Source organism: Camelus dromedarius, chromosome 11, assembly GCF_036321535.1.
Source record: "Camelus dromedarius isolate mCamDro1 chromosome 11, mCamDro1.pat, whole genome shotgun sequence".
In the NCBI taxonomy this organism is placed as follows: Eukaryota; Metazoa; Chordata; class Mammalia; order Artiodactyla; family Camelidae; genus Camelus; species Camelus dromedarius.
This window is the reverse complement of record NC_087446.1, coordinates 8,191,832-8,211,208: the sequence shown is the minus strand read 5'-3', so window position 1 is coordinate 8,211,208 and position 19,377 is coordinate 8,191,832. Positions and strand designations below refer to the sequence as shown.

The 19,377-nt window shown below is 47.0% G+C and overlaps 1 protein-coding gene and 1 pseudogene across 2 annotated transcripts; one reads left to right on the top strand and one right to left on the bottom strand.

The window, feature by feature from the left end:
* The first annotated feature begins 1,039 nt into the window (after positions 1-1,039).
* Positions 1,040-13,345, top strand: LOC105091988 (DNA dC->dU-editing enzyme APOBEC3). Of its 2 annotated transcripts, none has more exons than XM_031463295.2 (8): positions 1,040-1,199; positions 2,499-2,655; positions 5,281-5,551; positions 5,775-5,889; positions 11,202-11,358; positions 12,056-12,323; positions 12,608-12,723; positions 13,061-13,345. In XM_031463295.2, exons 1-8 carry the CDS (start codon positions 1,099-1,101, stop codon positions 13,145-13,147), a joined length of 1,272 nt encoding a protein of 423 aa, XP_031319155.1. In that variant the 5' UTR covers positions 1,040-1,098; the 3' UTR covers positions 13,148-13,345. The 2 variants fall into 2 exon arrangements, with proteins under 2 accessions (XP_031319155.1, XP_031319154.1); XM_031463294.2 differs by having other exon boundaries at positions 13,058-13,345.
* On the bottom strand, positions 2,651-5,211 carry LOC116156505 (pancreatic progenitor cell differentiation and proliferation factor-like; annotated as a pseudogene).
* Positions 13,346-19,377: the final 6,032 nt, after the last annotated feature.

Here is a 19,377-nt window from a genome sequence, read left to right as displayed (position 1 = left end):
GCAAGTAAATTGAGAGAGGAGTTGTTGGTGCAAGGAATAGTGACTTTATTTGGAAAGCTAGCAGATGAAAAAGATGGTGGATGAGTGTCCCAAAGAACCATCTTCCCAGAGTTAAAATTCAGGTTTCTTTTATACTAAAAAGGAAGTGAATGTGGCTGGTTGTTGCAAACTTCTTGGTGCAGGAATCCTTTGTTCTTGCAGCTGTCCACGTAGGTCTGGTCACAATGTTTCTATAAACCTCCGACAAGACAATTGTTATTTTCTGTTCTGTAGCTTTTAATCTCTATATGAATGGGAAAGGGTATACCTTTAAAGGTCAGAGCCTTGAGAATGGGCTATCCTGTATATTTCAGGCAAATTCTTTTACAGAAGTGCAGAGCCAGCATGACTAGGCACAGGTGACAGAGCTCAAGGGTCAGCGCTAAGGGAATAGATCCAATATGGAGTCAGGTTTGTTCTTCTCTGTTACAGCCCTGACCGCTAATGCGATGGAATTAGGAGGTGAGGCCTTTGGGGATGATTATGTTTAGATGAGGTCACGAGGGTGGGACCCCCATGAGGGGATTAATGTCTTTATCTCTCTCTTTCTGCCATGTGGAGGCTGAGGGGATTCTTGCAGAGGACCAAGCACAGAAATAGGAACTCAAAGCACATTTTTCCCCTCACTTCTGGCTGTGCTGGGAGAAAGGAGTCCTGATCCAAGGTCCACACTTTCTCATTACCTCTGTTCATTCAACAGGCAGGTGTAGAGCAACACTGGACACAGATTTGGGCTGCAAGCAGGGGTTGGGTGGAGAGGCCTCCAGCCTGCCCTCACCCCAGAGGTGCTGGCCTCTGTCCTGCACTCTTCAGCCAGGGTCTGACCCATCCCCTCTCTCTAGCATCTTTACTTTCTCTTTCCCTTTGCAATAATGTTGGGGCCTGCTGCACAGAGGGGCTCTTCTCCATCTGAGACTGAGCTCTGCCAAGAGGGAGGGCCCAAGAGAAGGTGGGGTCTGAGCCTGAGGAAGCAAACCACCCGAGGGCCCTCCCACCCCTGGTCCCACAGCAGGAAGGAGGTGGGGCTTCGGCTGAGCCCGCCTGGGAGGTCACTCACAGATGAGAGCCCTGGGAGAGGAAATGGAGCCCCAGCGCCCCAGACAAAGGGCAGGGCTGGGACTAGCCAGCCAAGGAGGCTGCAGCCAGATGCCCTGGATCAGGTACGGCTGCCGCCTGCTCTGTCCCACTGGGCCCCCTCTGCAGTCCTTTCTTTGAGGTGGGCTCCACTGTGCCTCTGTCCTCGGCCTCCATCTCCCCGCAGTCCCGGAAGTCCCAGCCTCGCTACTTTCTCTCTCTGGGCTCTTCCTCTGTAGGACCCACTCCCGCCTGAGGTTTTTGCTCTGTTCTGGGGCTGCCCGCACTATTACTTCTGAACTGGCCCTTCCGGCTCCTCCTCCCAGCCCTGAACTGGCCCACCTCTCAGTCTGAAAGGCTGTGGGGCTAGGCGGTCCCCTCCCTGCCTGTCCCCTCTATTGGTCGGAAATATCTGTGCTCTGTGAACGCTTAGAATTTGGCTAAAGGATGATTGAAGCAGTTGGTGAATTTTGTTTAAAGCACATTGATCGATTGTCTGTAATATTTACACCATTGTGAACATCGTATGAGAATAGGTCTCTGGGGCTAGAAGGTAAATCATCTCTCCCAAGGAAGTCTCTACTTGAGCAGAAAAATAAACGCAGACTGTTCACAAACCTGGCCACGCTTCACATTTATAACTGTACCACTAACACGGAATTGGAGGAAAGACCAGGAGAAACGCTCCTATATTAAAATCAAGTAGAAAAGAAAGCCATGTCCAAGACTGCACACAACTGCGAGGTCACACAGTGTAACAGCTGGAAATGGCTTTGACTGGTCCGGAGACCCAGCTCCATCACTTACTGCTCTGTGACTTGGGCAGGTGGCTTGTATCTGTGTGTCCCTGCCTCGTCCTCTGTAAAATGGGCATGGCTCCCACAGAATTTGAGAAGGAATGGATGAGTTTACATACAGAAAGCACTTAGAGCAGTAGCCTGAGCCTGTGCATTTAGGCGTTAACCTGACATTAAAAAACAAAACACAACAAACATGCACAAGTGAAAAGTCAGGAATAAATTCAACTGACATGTTAAAGGCTATGATTTTGGCGTGGAGAGGTTTTTATTACTCTTTGATATTTTTTGAATCGGTTGGGGGATGGGTGGGCAGGAAAACTGGAGTTGGGGTGGGGGGTGCTATTGGCAGGAGCAGAGCCTGGGCCCTTGGACAGGTCACCTGTCCTAGCTGTCCCAGCACCCTCTCCTCTCCGCCTCCCCGGGTCTTTCTGCCCGGAAAGGCAGCAGGAAATTCTCAGGGCCCAGGTGGGTTGAGGGGAGGCAATGCACCAGGGAGTCCAGGGGGTTGGGCTCTGGAGACACCAGCCAGGAGTAACTCTTAAGGGGCGCTCTCTACATTTTTCCTTTTCTCTCTTTTGTCCCCAGTAACCCAGTGGAGCGGATAGTTCCCCAAACCTTCTCCTTCCACTTTAAAAACTTGATGTTTGCCTCTGGGCGGAACTGCACCTACCTCTGCTACCAGGTGAAAAGAAAGGAGCACTGCTCACCTGTCTTCCCCGACAAGGGAGTCTTTCAAAACGAGGTATGGGCCCGATGACACTCTCATCACAGGCAGGAGCTAAGTGTTCACCGAGAAAAGAGCTGCAGCAGAAAGAAACAAAAGCATTTATTTGGTGTCTTAGAATTGCAATCCGGGGAGCACAGATTCTGGTGCAGGGAAGAGGAGGCAGGGGCTCTTATGAGCCTAGTGCCTTGGAAGGAAGCCTGGCAGCTGGTGGCGGCTACTCAGGATGGGGGCCTAGAGTTGGTTTTGCCAGGCTGGCCACCAGGCTGCTGCTTCGGCATGGCTTCCCGAGCCAGGTCACCGTGATGGTGCCGGTGGACGTCTGGGGCGATTCTGAGTGCTCTGGGAGCCTCAGCACTGTGGCCTTGAATGGGAGAGTAGACTTCTCAAAAAAGAAGCTAGCCCACCAGTGTCCGGGGTTGGCTTTGGGGAGACCCGGGTGGTGGGGGATGGCTTCCTCAGGGTACCCTGCACCCCCGCAGCAGCTGTTACTGGAAGTGGAGCCCAGGCGGTGCTGTCAGTAGTCAGGGGTGGCCCTGAGCGAGCCGCTGGAGGGGATGGCTGCCATGCTTGCTTGTGGGCTGGTGAAAACCTTGGCGGCGACCCCTTGCAGGCCTCAGCACACGATCACAGGTGGCGGGGACGGAGACGCTAAGCCACGGAGCCCGTTTGTAGCGGTGACTGCCAGTGACCGCTCCACAGCCCAGACCTCTGTGTCACTCGTTTAATGGTTACACCCAGTGCCCTTCCATCCTGTCTCACTTGCACAAGTTTTTTCCCAAAAATTATGATGGGGGTTATAATTACAATCGCATTTCATGGGTTTTCTGACTATATCATGTCAGTTACCAGGAAAATGCCTTTTGCAGTGTCCAGTTTTTATCAAGGATGTGGATATGGTGGTGATACATTCTGTTAGATGCCCTTGCCCAGTGCAGTAGCTCAAATCGAGTTCTTGTTTCAAAAATGGGATGAAATGTTAGTCCCCAAGTGGTGTCCCTCATGTCAGACGTGTTACACAGGTTCACATAAGACAGTTGAGGATGTGGGGAAGATTGTGATAAGTACAAATGCCATTTGGGGGCCCTTGGTGGTGTAAGCTTTTTCTCACACATTTTCCATGTCCTTGGCCCATGAGGTCCCTGCTTGACCCTCCTGGATGGAGGGTCAAGCAGGCAAGATGATGGCGTTTGACTTACCTACTGGGCCTTGTTTAGAGAATCTGCTGGTATTGCGTCTCCGAGTCTTGGAGGAAAATGCATCTTTAGAAAGTCCGGCCTATTGTGCACCAGTGCCTACCAGGCCCTAGGAACTGCTCTGCTGGTTGGGTCCTTGCTCACCACAACTCTGCCTCCTCCCAGGGCCTGTGATCCCGCAGGGGAGGACCCTTAACCCATACCCCTGGTCCTGCCTGCCACCGGCCGGCTCTGAGCTCATGGCCAGGTCTCCCTGGATGACCACTGCAGCATCAGCAGTCACCAATCAAGCCCACCACCCTGCAGCCCCCCTGCCAACCACTAACCACTCCTGCAAAATGTGCCCCACTCACCTGCCCCCTTTTCCACCCAGAATGCAGCCTTTTCTGAACCTGTGTGGGGAAGGGGGCCATCTTGGATGGGCGGGGTGGGGTGTGTGTGTGCTGGAGCAGTGCTATCCCACAGAAACATAATTGGAGTCACATATGTCATCTTTCTTTTTCTACTACCCAGTGTTCAAAAGTTAAGAGAAATTGATAGCATTAATATTGATAATGTTTTAGGCAATATAGTCATCCCTCAATATGGGAGCGGGGTTGGTTCCAGGACTTCTGTGGATACCAAAATCCACGGATGCTCAAGTCCCTTGTGTAAAATGGTGTAGTGTTTGCATATAACTTATGCACATCCTCCCATGTACTTTAGATCATCTCTAGTTTACTTATAATACCTAATACAATATAAATGCTGCTATAATTGTCAGTACAATGTAGATGCTATGTAAATAGTTGCCAGCCTGGCAAATTCAAGTTTTGCTTTTTGAAACTTTCTGAAATTTTTTTTTCTGAATAATTTCAATGGGTGGTTGGTTGAATCCGCGGATGACGAACCCACAGATGTGGAGGACTGACTGTATATCTAAGCTACTATTTTAATGATATATTATCTAATATATAACTAACTTAAAACTTCTTCATGAGATGGTTTACATTCTTTTACCTTCATACTAAGTCCCTGAAATGAGGTGTGTATTTTCATACTTGCCGCCCATCTCCGTTCAGACGAGCCACATTTCAAGGGCTCAGGAGATGTGTGTGGCCGGTGGCTCCCCTCAGGGACAGGGCAGCTGTATGGCCCTCCCAGCAGACAGCACAGAGAACAAGCCTGGACCTTAGAGGGCCTGGCCTGGAGCAGGCACTCAGGATACTTGTAGAATGAATGAATGGGAGAATGGATGCTGGAATGAATGGATGAGTGGATGAATGTGGGAAGGGATGACTAAACAAAAGAAAGGAGGAGAGAGATGGAAAGAAGGGATAAATCATGAATAGAATGCCTCTGGGACGTCTGTCCCTTACCCCTCCTCCCCACTCCCTACCCTCAACGCCCCACCACACAGCCTGCTCTGACAGCCAAGAGCATCCCTTTTCCTCCTCCATCCTCCCAGGTCAATACTCCCTGCCATGCCGAACTCTGCTTCCTCTCTTGGTTCAACAAGAGGCTGTCCCCTGATGAGTGTTACCACGTCACCTGGTTCATGTCCTGGAGCCCCTGCTTTGCATGCACAGAGCAGGTGGCTAAGTTCCTGGAGAAGAACAGGAACGTGAGACTGAGCATCTTCGCTGCCCGCCTCTACTACTTCTGGCAACCAGCAGTCCAGCAGGGGCTGCGCAGGCTGCATGGCGTGGGGGCCTGCGTGGGCATCATGTCCTACCAAGGTGAGAACAGAGGGGACCAGGGGGCTAGGGGACGGGGTGAGGGGAGGGTCGAGGGGACTTGAATGCCCTTCCGGGAGGGGGAGGGAGAGGAGAGCCTGGGAACCTGAGGCAGGACTGATGGCCCCTGGCAGGAGTGGGCAGGAGGGGACAGGGCACAGAAGGGTCAGCAGAGAAAGGCCTCCCAGGGCCGTGACCTGATGGCGCTCTCCCCTCTTTATCTCAGACTTTAAATACTGCTGGGAAAACTTTGTGTACAACCAGAGAATGCCCTTCAAGCCTTGGGAGAAACAATGTGAAAATTCTAAGATCCTGGTCACAAAGCTTGAGGAGATTCTCAGGTGAGGGCTTCCTTAGCCTCCCCCATCTTCCCCCTCATCTCTGATGACCTTCACCCGCCTTCTCAGCCTCCCCTCCTCCTGGCCCATGTCCACTGCCCTTGGCCTGCCCCGCCTGCCCTCAGCTCCTTCTCTCCTTTCTTCGCCCAGAGTATCCATCCTGCTCCCAGAGAGGGAGCCCCCTCCCTTCCGTCTCGCGTTTACCAAATCTTGTTCTTGCGCTGAACACAAGTGGGCATGAATGTGTATAAGCGTGAAAATCAGATTTCAGAAACATCCCTTAACACAGACGTGACTTAGAGGACGGGGAGGCTTGGTGAGAATGGCTGTTTTCATTTGCCAGGGCTTCCGTGACAGAGCTCCGCAGACTGGGTGACTTCACAACAGGTGTTCATTTTCTCACGGTTGTGGAGGCTAGCAGTCCAAGATCTGGGTGGCGGTAGGTTGGGCTTCTCCTGCGGCCCCTCTGTGGCTGCAGACGGCTGCCTTCTCACTCTGTACTCAGATGGTCTTTTCTCTGTGTGTGACCACTGGGTCCCTCTGTGTGACCCAATTTCCTCTTCTAGTAAGGACATCCATTACATCGAATTAGGGCTCACCCTAAGAGTCTCCTCTTAAAAACCATCATCTGGAGGGGGAGGGAATAGCTCAAGTGGTAAAGTGCATGCCTAGCATGCATGAGGTCCTGGGTTCAATCCCCAGTGCCTCCAAGAAAAAAAGAAATAAGTAAACCTAATTACCTCTCCCTGCAAAAAATTAAAAAAACAAACAAACAAACATCACCTCTTTAAAGACTCCACCCCACCACCTTCATGCTGCCTCAGGACCCCACCCCCACCCCACCTTCACTCGGTCATCATCACCCCGCACCCTCACTTGGCTCTTTCTTCATCCCATTCCCAAATTGCTGCCAGAGATGAAGCTCTAGGGATGGTGATGGAGAGCGAACAAGGAAAATAAAAGGTAATAGTTAAGCATACATTTAAATAAGTTTTTAGAAAAAAGTAGCCTTGGGCACATGAGGATTGAGATTATTAGAGATTTTTCAAAAAGCAGAATAAAAAGTGGAAGGTTGGCCAAGAATCAGGTCAGAGACAGCAGCTCAGTTGCTGAAGGTAGATCAGGAAGCGAGCATCTGGCCCTTGGACCACAGAGCCGACGCCCCGTGAAATCACTGGGAGGATCTCGGTGGAAGTTCCAGGAAGGTTTGCCAGGACTGTGGCCTGGCGAACAGGGACAAGAGCCTGATAAGTTGGGGTTCTGGGCAGGCAGATGCAGAGGAAGAGTGAGTGGGAAGCTGTTGGGTTTGGAATCCGTCTGTAAAATTATTGTGGAGAAGGTCTTGGGTCCCAACGATCTTGCCGTCGCGGCAACGGACAACTGCCCCTTCACTCTCCCCTCCTGTTTGCACTGCTGCCTGGGGGTCTTGGGCAGAATCCAGAGGGGGATCTCTGGCTGCTTTGGCTCATCTGCCTTGTTTCTTCCCTGTTGGCATTTCCTTCAAGGAGGGAAGCACAGAGGGACACGGATGTGGACCATACACCTCCTGACTGTCTCGGTCATCAAAATGGGCCAGAATGGTCAGCATAAAATGTCCCGCTCCCAGCACACCTCCATGCACAGCCCACCTCAGGCAGCTCGTAGGAATTCTCCAGTCCAGGGCTGTAGCAGTGCTGTCATTAGGAAATGCCAACAAAGGGTTTCAGCCTCCTTGTCCCTCCTTCCTGCTTCTCAGGCCAGGGGTGACTTAGCTCTCTGAGTTTGATCAACACCTCACTGTGCAAATCTGATCACTCTTCCTGGAAGGACCCAGCTCATTCTTGTTCTCTGTGGCTCTGGACATTAGGACAGATGGGGGTGAAGGGGACCCCATTCCTGCAGATCCTCTGACCTCCTGCCCAAGGTCTTGTTACCCCTGAGGCCATACCAGGACCAGTGGGGCAGAAGAGGGTGTGTGCAGGGCCAGGGAGCAGTGTGGTGACAATCTGGGAAAGGTTAACTTAGGAATCATTTGTGTGCAGTCTAGCCTGGAGGTGGCTGTGCTCTAAGACCTCCTCTCTAGGTTTCAACTTTCCTAAGAGCTCTTTGTTTTTTCATCTGTCTGTCTTGGTGACCGTGTGACAAGGTAAGCAGACAGCTTTCAGGATGCACACTTCAAGTCCAGGTCCTCAATCCCTGACCTGAGAGGCCCCATGGGGGCAGCAAGACCCCTTCTCTTGTGCCACCACCGCCCCCCCCACCCTTTTTCATGGAACAATGAGGAAGCAGGGGGAGGGAGCCAGGCCAGGGTGCCTGGACAGCTTTCCAGCTCTGCCATTTATTTGCTGTGTGACCTCAAGAGAGTATCTTAGCCTCTCTGTGCTGGGACCTCATCTAAGAAGTCAGGATAATGATCCTCCCTTTTTGATGGTATTGGGGTCTGGGGTAGTGGACGGTGCACAGGATCTGCTCAACACAGGGCTGGAGATGAAAATTTGGAGTGCTGACCTCCAGCCCTCATTTTCCATCTTGTCCAGAGTCTTATCAGGATATTGAATGACAACTAAATGCCAAGCAGGGGTTGGGTGGACAGGCCTCCAGCCTGCCCTCACCCCAGAGGTGCTGGCCTCTGTCCTGCACTCTTCAGCCAGGGTCTGACCCATCCCCTCTCTCTAGCATCTTTACTTTCTCTTTCCCTTTGCAATAATGTTGGGGCCTGCTGCACAGAGGGGCTCTTCTCCATCTGAGACTGAGCTCTGCCAAGAGGGAGGGCCCAAGAGAAGGTGGGGTCTGAGCCTGAGGAAGCAAACCACCCGAGGGCCCTCCCACCCCTGGTGCCAAAGCAGGAAGGAGGTGGGGCTTCGGCTGAGCCAGCCTGGGAGGTCACTCACAGATAAGGGGCTGTCCTAAAGCAAGGGCCCGGGAGAGGAAATGGAGCCAGAGTGCCCATGACAAAGGGCTGGGCTGAGACAAGCCTTCCCAGGCAAGGAGACTGCACTGGACTCCCAGGATCAGGTAAGTCAAGAGCCCAGCAGGAGGAAAGAGGTCCAGGCCGAGAGAAGAGAACCACCCTAGGGCCTCCTCGCTCTGGTTACTGAGACAGGAAGGGCATCCACCACTCCGACAGCTGTAGGAAGACAGTCTCAGAAAAGGGGCTTTCCCAAGGCCAAGGGCAGCCTTGTGAGAGAGAGGTGGAGCCAGAGAGCCCACATCCAGGACAAGTTGGGACAAGCCTGCCAGGGAGGCTGGGGCTAGGCTGCAGGGACCAGGTACCACTGCCTGCTCACCTCTCGGCCTTGGGCTCTGCTTCCTGCCTCTTGCCTCCATCTGCCCTGCTCCCAGCCCTGGGTTCTCTCCTCTCGGACTCCTTCTCTGCAGGGCCTTCTCTCACCTCAGGCCCCCCAGCCCTGCCTCTGCCACAGCCTGTCTCTGTGTGCCTGGCCATCTCTCTGTGTCCCTGGCCATATTCCATAGGCACAGCCACCAGGGCTTCCTAAAGCTCTTTGTTCACCCTCAATCCCAGACTTGAGGTTCAAGGATGATTGAAACAATTTTTGGAGTCAGCTATAAAAGCATGTTTATAAATTTTATTTTAAAGGCACCATTTTGCAAAGAATTTCTCATTTCTGCTCTGTGGAGGGAAAACTCTCCAAGACAAGAAGGTAACTCATTTTCCCTGAAGACAATACCAAGTTTGAAAAATTAAATTGGTCTTTAAATACTTCTTACAAGTTGTTTCTATTACATCTATGATTTTAGCTATTCAAGGTCAAGGTTCAACACTTGTGCCACGAAGATAAGTCCTCTTGTCTAAAATTTGAAATATTTTAGCCTTGAGTGTCTGGGTTTCCCCAGAACTGGGCAGTTTCCCAGAACATGGGAACTTCAGGGCTAAAATTCAGAAGATTCCAGGCAAATGGATCAGTGATTGTCTAAAGTGTGCGGTGAATGGGGTTTCCCTCCTTTTTTTAAAAAAAAAAAAATTTATTGTAGATTTTCTTCTTCTTTTCTTTCTATTTTTTTAAATTGAAGTATAGTTGATTTCCCTTCTAATCCTTACCCTGAGGGTGGCCAGTTGCCCTAATGGGGAATATGAACTTCAGGTGAGGTCACTGGATCATCAGCCACGGTCCAGAGATGGTCTCTTCAGCAATTGTTATCCAAGTCCACCTAATGGTTTACTAATTAACGCAAGGGATGTTAGAGATAGGTTTCCATTGATGAAATTAGTGGCTTTGTTAATTAGCGTAACAGATATCAGAAATGGTTTTCCGTTGGTGGAATTGGTGGTGTTTCGGTGAGTTGCCTGGAAATATGGCAAGGTTTTTCTGGCCTTGCAGGAACAGAGTGTTGTGCCTTGTGGTCTGTGCCCTGAGGGCACCCTTGGCTTGATTCCTGTGTCCAGACACAAGTTCCAAGGACCTGAGGTCACTTGAGCCTGATTTGATGGTCAGCCAAGTCACATTACCTTGGGTGGAGTGTCCAGGACAATGGGATGGGGCCATTGAGCCTCCTGAGGTCGTTCAGGCTGGTGTCCGCTTGGTTATGAATGCCCACGTACAGTGGAGCTCCGGCCAGAGCATGCCTTCATGCGCCTCTTGTGGGCATGGCAGGAACACTTCCGGTTATATCCACCTACTTCTAATGCAGAGCCAACAGCATTTATCCAAAAGAACCTGCTGGTTCTGCATTCCCACCTGGGTCGGGCCACTTTGCAATATAATGTTAAGTGAAAGAACAGCAAGATACAAAATAGAATATTTCACAGGGTATAATCACAATTAGAAGGAGAAAAAAGTTGCGTGAGCCCTTCAGCGAGAAGTCTCTGTCACCACACTCTCTTGGTGAGAACAGTTTTTCCTCTTCACACGCCTCTGTGCTCTTTGTGCAGACAAAATTGTGATACACACGCCTCAGCTAAGAGCACAGTGCTAAAGGAAGCACCAGCTTGCATCCCCTGACTCCCCAAAGAGAAGGGTTAAGCTGTTAGACACAGGGTTGAGGTGCCTGTGGGTCCTGAACAAGGGTCTGGGGCTCAGGACAAAGATGTCAGAGCTGGAGATGACAGGCAGTGTCCAGTTCTTAGCCCAGGGGTCCTGCCTGCACTGGCTGTGGGGGAGCTCTGCCAGGCTGGAGATGGGACACTGTGTGAGGTGGGAGAGCTCACTCTCTTCCTCTCCCTCCTGAGTTCTCCTGGCCAACAGAGAAGGAAGAGACCCTTCCTAACCTCCACTTAGGGGCCCAAGTGAACCCAAGGAATTGGGTTCAGAACATGACAGAGCCTGGGTGATGCCAGAGAACGCTCTCTGCAGCCATGATTTTCTCTTGTTGCACAGGAACACAATGAGCCTGCTAAAGGAAGATATATTCAACAAACAGTTCGGCAACCAGCCCCGGGTCACGGCGCCCTACTACCGGAGGAAGACTTACTTGTGCTACCAGCTGAAGGGGCCCAATGGCTCCATACTTGCCCAAGGCTGCGTCCGAAACAAGGTGCCAAGTGTGTTCTCTGGGCATAGGGCAGGCGGGGCAAACCCTGGCCGTGCAGGGAAAATCCTGAGGCTTAGCAGGGTCTGAGTTAGCCCAGCTTCTCTGGAACCCTCCAGACTTGTTCCCATCCCTGGACCGACACAGAAGCCCTTCCCTCCAGCAGAGCGCTCTTCCTGCCCCTCTTGGAGAAGTTAATGTTCCCTCATCCTCCAGGTCTCAGCTCCTTCACCACTTCCAGGAAGCCAAGCATTCTTCCAAGGGCTGAGCGCTTAACCTCACCGACAAGATCTCCATCACATTTCTGCCTTTCTGTCTATCTTCCTCCCTGTCCCCTCCTTCCACCCTCCCTCCCTTGGTACCCTCAGGTTCAAACATCTCCAGACAGCCTCCTGCGTGTGTCCAAAAGCCAGGTCCCAGAGCATTCTGAGACTGGGCTGTGGGAGTGTCTGTTCTACAGCCTGTCTCCCTCTCTGGCCACTGGCACCCTGATCCGATTCCAATTAAGCTATGGATGAGTGAGACAGTGAAGGAGTGAATAATGAGGGAAGGAAGGAGGTTTTCTCCTTGTCATAGGCAAGTTCACATACTCGGAAGTTCACAGGATAGAGCCTCTCATCCCCAGCTTCACCCTTGGTATGTGACCTCTGGCCTCTGCCTTCTAAACCAACCCTTCCTTCTCTCTGTCTGGGACTCTCTCCAGAAACAGCGACATGCAGAAATTCGCTTTATTGACAAGATCAACTTTATGAATCTCGACCCAAACCAGAGCTACGAAATCATCTGCTATGTTACGTGGAGCCCTTGCCCCACCTGTGCCGAGAAACTGGTTGATTTAATCAACGATCAAGTCCACCTGAAACTGCAGATCTTCGCCTCCCGCCTGTACTTCCACTGGGTCAGGAAGTATCAGATAGGGCTGCAGTATCTGTGGGCTTCTCAGGTCACAGTGGCTGTCATGAACCGCCGAGGTAGGTAGAGAGACAGAGCTGTCAGTGGATGGGAGGGGCTGCATTTCTGAGAGAGAAAGCCACTGAGTGGGAGTTGGGGTAAGGGGGTGCTGGACAGGAAGGATGGTGGCCCAGCTGAGACCCAAAGTGCGATACCACCTGAAATGAAAATTCCAAGGACAGACTAATTCCAGGGAGAAGAAGAGAGGGAAGAGGAAAGAAACAGGGGACCCTGGCCCTGTGGGGTACAGGCTTGCTGCCCCCGTGCCCTTGTGGCCTGACTCAGTTTCCTTCTCTCACCTCAGAGTTTAAAGACTGCTGGGAAAAGTTTGTGGACAACCAGGGGAAGGATTTCCAGGGCTGGTATAAGCTGGAGGAATACAACAGAAGCATCAGCCGACGGCTCAACAGGATCCTGATGGTGAGAAGCTGTTCTCAGCGCAGGCCCCCGCCTCTCTCTCCCTGCCCTTCTGTCCATCACCCTTCTTGCTCTCTCCCCACTGTCCCCTACTCCTTTCTCTTGTCTCATGACAACCTCTTTTGCTCCCCTCTCCCAGGGGCTCCCAGTTTCTTCCTTGTCTCTCTCTTCATAGACTCTTGCTGGCTTTCTGTTTCTCTCAAGGCCTCCCGACCCACCTTGACCCAGTTCTTTTCTTGTCCCAGCATTTTGAGCATTACCTCTTACCTCTCCCCACTTTTTCCCTGCACAGTTTCCTGCCAATCGAAGCTTTCTCATCTCTCTCCTTCTCTCTCAGCAGCCCTTGAAGCAGAATAATTTAGAGGATTCCTTCAGAGATTTGAGACTTGGATCCCCATCACCTTCGTCAAGAAGCTACTCAAGATGACTATTCTTGGGGCATCTTAGTGCTTCAGAAACTGCTGACTCTTAGGGGCAACTGACAACTTCTACTGGCATACCTGGCCCTCAGCCAAGTCAGAACCGTCTTTCCTCTTGTATTCTTCTGTTTCCTTTTCGACTTACGTAAATATTTTTATAGTTGAAAAAATAAAAATAATTCGAAAGCTTGGGTTACTTTCTAAAAGAGGAATCAGGTCTTTCCTTCATAAAAAGAAAAAATGAGTATAAAGAAGCTTTATACTACAGCACCAAGAAAAGATTTACTTGAGAACTCCCAGTATGGTATAGAATAGTTAGATCATTTTGTGGTTCAAGTAGTCTCTGTTCCTTCTCAGTATCTAGTATTTGTCTAAATAAATGAGGTAAAACTTTATTGAGTGGAGTTGACCATAGTAATGGGAAAAAATATGCTTGGAAGTGTGTTTTTCAGTGTTCTTGGTTGCAGCAACAGGCTCCAACTCTGGCTAATTAAAACAGAAAAAAAAGACTTAATAGAAAGATATTGAGTGGCTCCCTGAATTGCTAGGAAAGATAAAGGACTAGATCTGAAGCTTCAAAGCCAGGAAGGATATGCTGCTAGTTGGTCTAGTCATGACAGGATTGCTGGTGGTGGAATACTCCATCCACACCAACCACACCTGGAAGCTGGATGCTGACACACAACCCCTGCTCTGGCTGCCTCCACTGCCAACAACCCCACCAGAATGGAGGAAAAGGAGGGAGGAAACAGTTACAATAAATAATGAACACAGCATAAGATGAAAAGAGTAAAGTCAAGTGTATCACACTAAATGTGAACAAAATTAATTCTTCCATGCTGCTTACAAAAAACACTCTTTAAATAATAGAGATCGAATCTCCTAGAAAAGAACATGGGCAAAATATTCTCTGACATAACTCAGAGCAATGTTTTCCTAGGTCAGTCTCCCAAGGCAATAGAAATAAAAGCAAAAACAAATGGGACCTCATTAAACTTATAAGCTTTTGCACAGCAAAGGAAACCATAAACAAAATGAAAAGATAACCTATGGAATGGGAGAAAATATTTGCAAATGGTGTGACTGACAAATAGTTAACTTCCAGAATATACAAACAGCTCATACAACTCAATAATAAAAACCAAACAACCCAATCAAAAAATGGGCAGAAGACCTAAATAGACATTTCTCCAAAGAAGACCTACAGATGGCCAACAGGCACATGAAAAGATGCTCAATATTACTAATTATCAGAGAAATGCAAATCAAAACTACACCAGTCAGAATGGCCATCATTGAAAGTCCACAAATGATAAATGATGGAGAGCATGTGGAGAAAAGGGAACTCTCCTACACTGTTGGTGGGAATGTAGTCTGGTGCATCCACTATGGAAAACAGTATGGAGATTACTTAAAAAACTAAAAATAGACTTAAAATATCATCCAGCAATCCCATTCCTGGTATATATATCCAGAGAGAAAACTCTAATTCAAAAAGACATACACACTGCAATGTTCATAGCAGCATTATTTAAAATAGCCAAGACATGGAAGCAACCTAACTGTCCATCATCAGATGATTGAATAAAGAAGATGTGGTATATATACAATGGAATATAACTCAGCCATAAAAAAGAATGAAATAATGCCATTTGCAGCAACATGGATGGACCTAGAGATTATCATACTAAGTAAAGGGAGTCAGACAAAGAAAGACAAATATCATATGATATCACTTATATGTGGAATCTTAAAAAAAATGACACAAATGAACTTAGTTACAAAACAGAAAGAGACTCACAGACATAGAAAACAAAATTATGGTTACCAAAGGGGAAAGGAGCAGGGGAGGGATAAATTAGGAATTTGGGATTTGCAGATACTAACCACTATATATAAAATATATAAACAACAAGGACCTACTGTATAGCACATAGAAATATATTCAATAACTTATAATAACCTATAATGAAAAAGATATGAAAAATTATATATATATATAACTGAATCACTATGCTATACACCTGAAACTAACTCAACACTGCAAATCAATAAGAAAAATTAAATAATAGAAATTGAAACTGATGGGATGAACAAAGAGATACCAGGCAAATTATTTTGTAAAAAAAAGCAAGAGTGGCAATATTACACAAAGTGGAGTTAAAGGCATCAGACAGGTTAAAGAGGGACTAAATATGATAACATAAAGGAACAATTAAAGAATAAAATGTAACAATCATAAACTTGTATGTACCAAACAACATAGCAGCCATCTACATAAAGGAAAAATGATTGTAAACCCTAAGTTTGGTTGTAGCAGCAATGTCTCTAGCCCAGGAGATGAATCACAATTGGCCCAAGTCTGTCATGTGACCCTCTTCCCCTTTTCCAGAAGCTTTTTTAGCCTCTGTTAAAGCTAGAAGTGGCTGTGCGGCCCAGTTACAACCAATCAAACATAAGAAAATGTCTGCTAAGAGAGTTTTCTAATTTTGTTTCAAAAGACGTTTCAGGCAAGTAGGGTTTGTTTTTCCTGCCCACGAGTGGGATAGAACATGAGATGTTGGGAACTCTTGACAGTTTCCATGCAACCATAAAATGAAGAGCATGGGAACAAAAAGCCAAAATGTTGAGGATGATGAAGCAAAAAACTGGAAAAAGCATGAGTTCTTGTGGGTTTTGTCCAGCAAAAGTCCCACCACGGAAGAACAAAATTACTCAAGACTTTATTAAGTCAAGAGAGTGAGAAGGAGCCAGAGACCAACTCCTCGACCTCTTTCAGGACTCGTATTTATTGAGAATAAGCAAACAAAGGATCAAAGTAAATACATCTTAGGCATGTGAAAAGGGAGCTACAAGCATAGCAGAACGTATAAAGTTTAGCAAGTATGTAAATAGGCAAGAGTCATAAATTCTTCCAAAGAGGCACGAATGGTTGTTTTAAGCCCTAAGCAATCACAAGAGAGGTTGCGATGTTCCTGTTCCAGGGACTAGATAAAAACAATCAATACTGAGGAACAGACCACCACAAAGTTTCTTCACAATGATCAGAGATAATCTAAGCAAGCAAAGCAGCCCAGTTTTTCTGAGCTAAGGGCTAAGTCACAGTGTTCTGTGAGCGTCAGCAGCTCTACTCTATCCACCTACGCCTTAGATAAGTGAAGCGTGTCCTGCTGGTTAGAGCAAGGGACAATGCATGAGTTTTCCATTTGCAGAAGCAGCCCTCAACCTATGACCTCAAGCTATGCCAACAGGCAAAGCATGTCTCTGCTTTTTACGGCTAGGAGACGGATTGTAGCAGTGTTCTGCTAGTGAAGCAGCTTTAAAGCAACTAAACTTATTTAATTATCAGGGTAGTATTTTGGTCTGTTAATCAAGGCTTGCATTCTTACATGATTTTCACAAAGCGACATATGAAACTGATTCAATTAACAGAGTGATATATTTAATAGTATTAGAGGTTTGTGCTTTTATAAAGACCACAGAATAATATGTGAAACTTACTCAATTAAAAATATCACAGTTTGTTAACCCAAGTTTGTACTCCCACAAGTTCCTGATGTCATTGTTAATATCCGCTCTAGAAACAGTAACTACTCTAGAAATATTTACCTCTAGTATCCCTGTTAAATAAAATAATAAATGTCTGCATTATTCAAGTCTACTGGTCAGGTATTTTGTTATTAAAGATATTTGTAGCAAAATATGCCCTTACTTATGTAACTTTAAACCCAAATCTAGAGAACATAGCAAAAGCTATACTAAGAAAAAAATTGATAGGCTAAATGTTTTTATTACAAAAAAAAGAGATAAATACAGAAATTTACTACTCATTTTAAGACATTAGAAAAAGCAATGAAAAGCCAAAAACAGGAAGTTAATAAAAACCAAAGCTGAAATTAAATAGAAAATTGTAATTGATAGGTCAAATAAATACAAAAATATGTTCCTTGAAAAGACCAATAAAGTAGATACATCCAGAAAGAATCTGACAGAAGACAAAGGCAGCAAAAATATACAAGATAAGGTATGAGAAAGGAACAATAACCCTGATACAGGGAAGACTAGAAGGATTATAAGAGAACATTACATGCAAATTTATGGAAACAAATTTGAAAACCTTGAGGAAATGAACAATTCCCTAGCAAAATATAAATTAACAGAAGTCACCTAAGAAGAAGTAGACTTGAGGGATCTATTATCATGGAGAGGATTGGAAAGATAAAGATCCACCACCTGAAAAAGAAAAAAGAAAGAAAGAAATGCACTAGGACCAAATGTATTCACAAAACTTTCTATCAAACCTTTAAAAAGTATATAATTTCAGTGTTAATCAAAGATTACAAGTTACATAAATTTCTCCCAACTCACATTGTGAATAAACATAGTTATAGATCAGGAAATAGATCAATAGAATTCATTACACAACAGATTAAAGAAGACAAACCATGTGTTCAGCTTTTCACCCTTGAGTATGTTAGCTGTGGGTTTGTCATATCCGGCCTTTCTTACGTTGAGGTACCTTCCCTCAATGTCTGCTTTCTGTAGAGTTTTTATAGTAAATGGATGTTAAATTTTATCAAAAGTTTTTTCTGCATCTATTGACATAATCAAATGTATTTTTTCTTCCTCTAAATTCAGCAACAAGACATTGATGTCCACTCTCGCCACTTTTATTCAACACAGTTTTGGAAGTCCTAGCCACAGTAATCACAGAAGAAAAAGAAATAAAAGGAATCCAAATTGGAAAGGAAGAAGTAAAAACTGGCACTACCTGCAGATGACATGATACTATACATCGAAAATCCTAAAGATACTGCCAGAAAACTCTAGAGCTCATCAATAAATTCAGTAAAGTTGCAGGATACAAAATTAATATACAGAATTTATACAAAGGAATGCTACTCAGCCATAAAAAATGGTAAGACAATGCCATTTGCAGCAACATGGATGGCCCTGGAGAATGTCATTCTAAGTGAAGTAAGCCAGAAAGAGAAAGAAAAATACCATATGATATCATTCATATGTGGAATCTATGGAAAAAGAAAACACAGAACATAATGCTATTGAACAAGAAAAGTTAAACATGAAATTCTCTCTCTGTGTTTGCTTGGGCCTCCTCCCTCCCTCCCTTATGTGCAGTACGCATCTGCACGTTAACCAGAGCTCTTCAAAGGTGGGAGCGCCTGCTCAACCAGAAAGATCAATTTTTTTCCTTTCTTCTGATGCTATCAACGTTACTTCTTAAGAGAATAGTGATTGTTCCCACCTCTGTAGGGGGTCATGGTGACTTGCTGCTCGCCTTGTCTGTGCTTACCTGGACTATGTATCCTTGGTAAACTTTATGTAAAATATCAGTATGTCATTTTGATGTATGAGCCTTTGTCTCAAAAATGTATATGACTGTGCCTCTGACTTCTAACTAATAGGTGGAACAATTCTTAGAGCTTTCTGAGAATCTGCTTCCTGGGTTATAATGCTCAGTTTGGCTAAAATAAAATTCCCTCTTTTCTTCTTAACTTAATAGTTAATTGAATTTTCGTTGACACGAGGAAACATCAGATGAGCCCAAGTTCAAGGGCCCACTTCAGATAGCTCACTTACCTGTCATTGGACATACAGCACCCATAGCTGGGGGGAGCAGGGAAGGGAATTGGGAAAAAGAGCATTTTGTTGGATAACTGCCACTTCCTCTCCTCCCAAATAATGAAGGTTCTGTCAGCAGAAAGACAAATTGCGTGTTGGTAGGTAACTGTCAAGAGCTGATTTGTGTCTCCACTTAAAATTCATGTGTTGGAGTCCTAACCCCCAGGACCTCATGTGGCTGCGTTTGGAGATAGAGCCTTTAAAGAGGTGATTAATTTAAATGAGATCATACGGGAGAACCCTAAGCCAGTGTGAGTGGTGTCCTCATAAGAAGAGGGGAGTAGGACACAGACACACACAGAGGGAAGACCAGGTGAAGACATGGGGAGAAGAGGGCCGTCTACAAGCCAAAGAGAGGCCTCGGGGGAAACCACTCTACCGACACCTTGATCTCAAACTTCTAGCCTCCAGAACTGTGAGAATATAAATTTCTACTGTTTAAGCCCCACCCATCTGTGGTCCTTTGCTCTGGTGGCCCTAGGACACTGATACAGCAACTAAGGCTGTCAGCATCAGTGCGGCACTGCGCTGGGGAGCGCAGGACTCAGGAGACAGTCAGCCCAGCCGGGCCCTTCTTCAGCAAGAAGTGGGTACA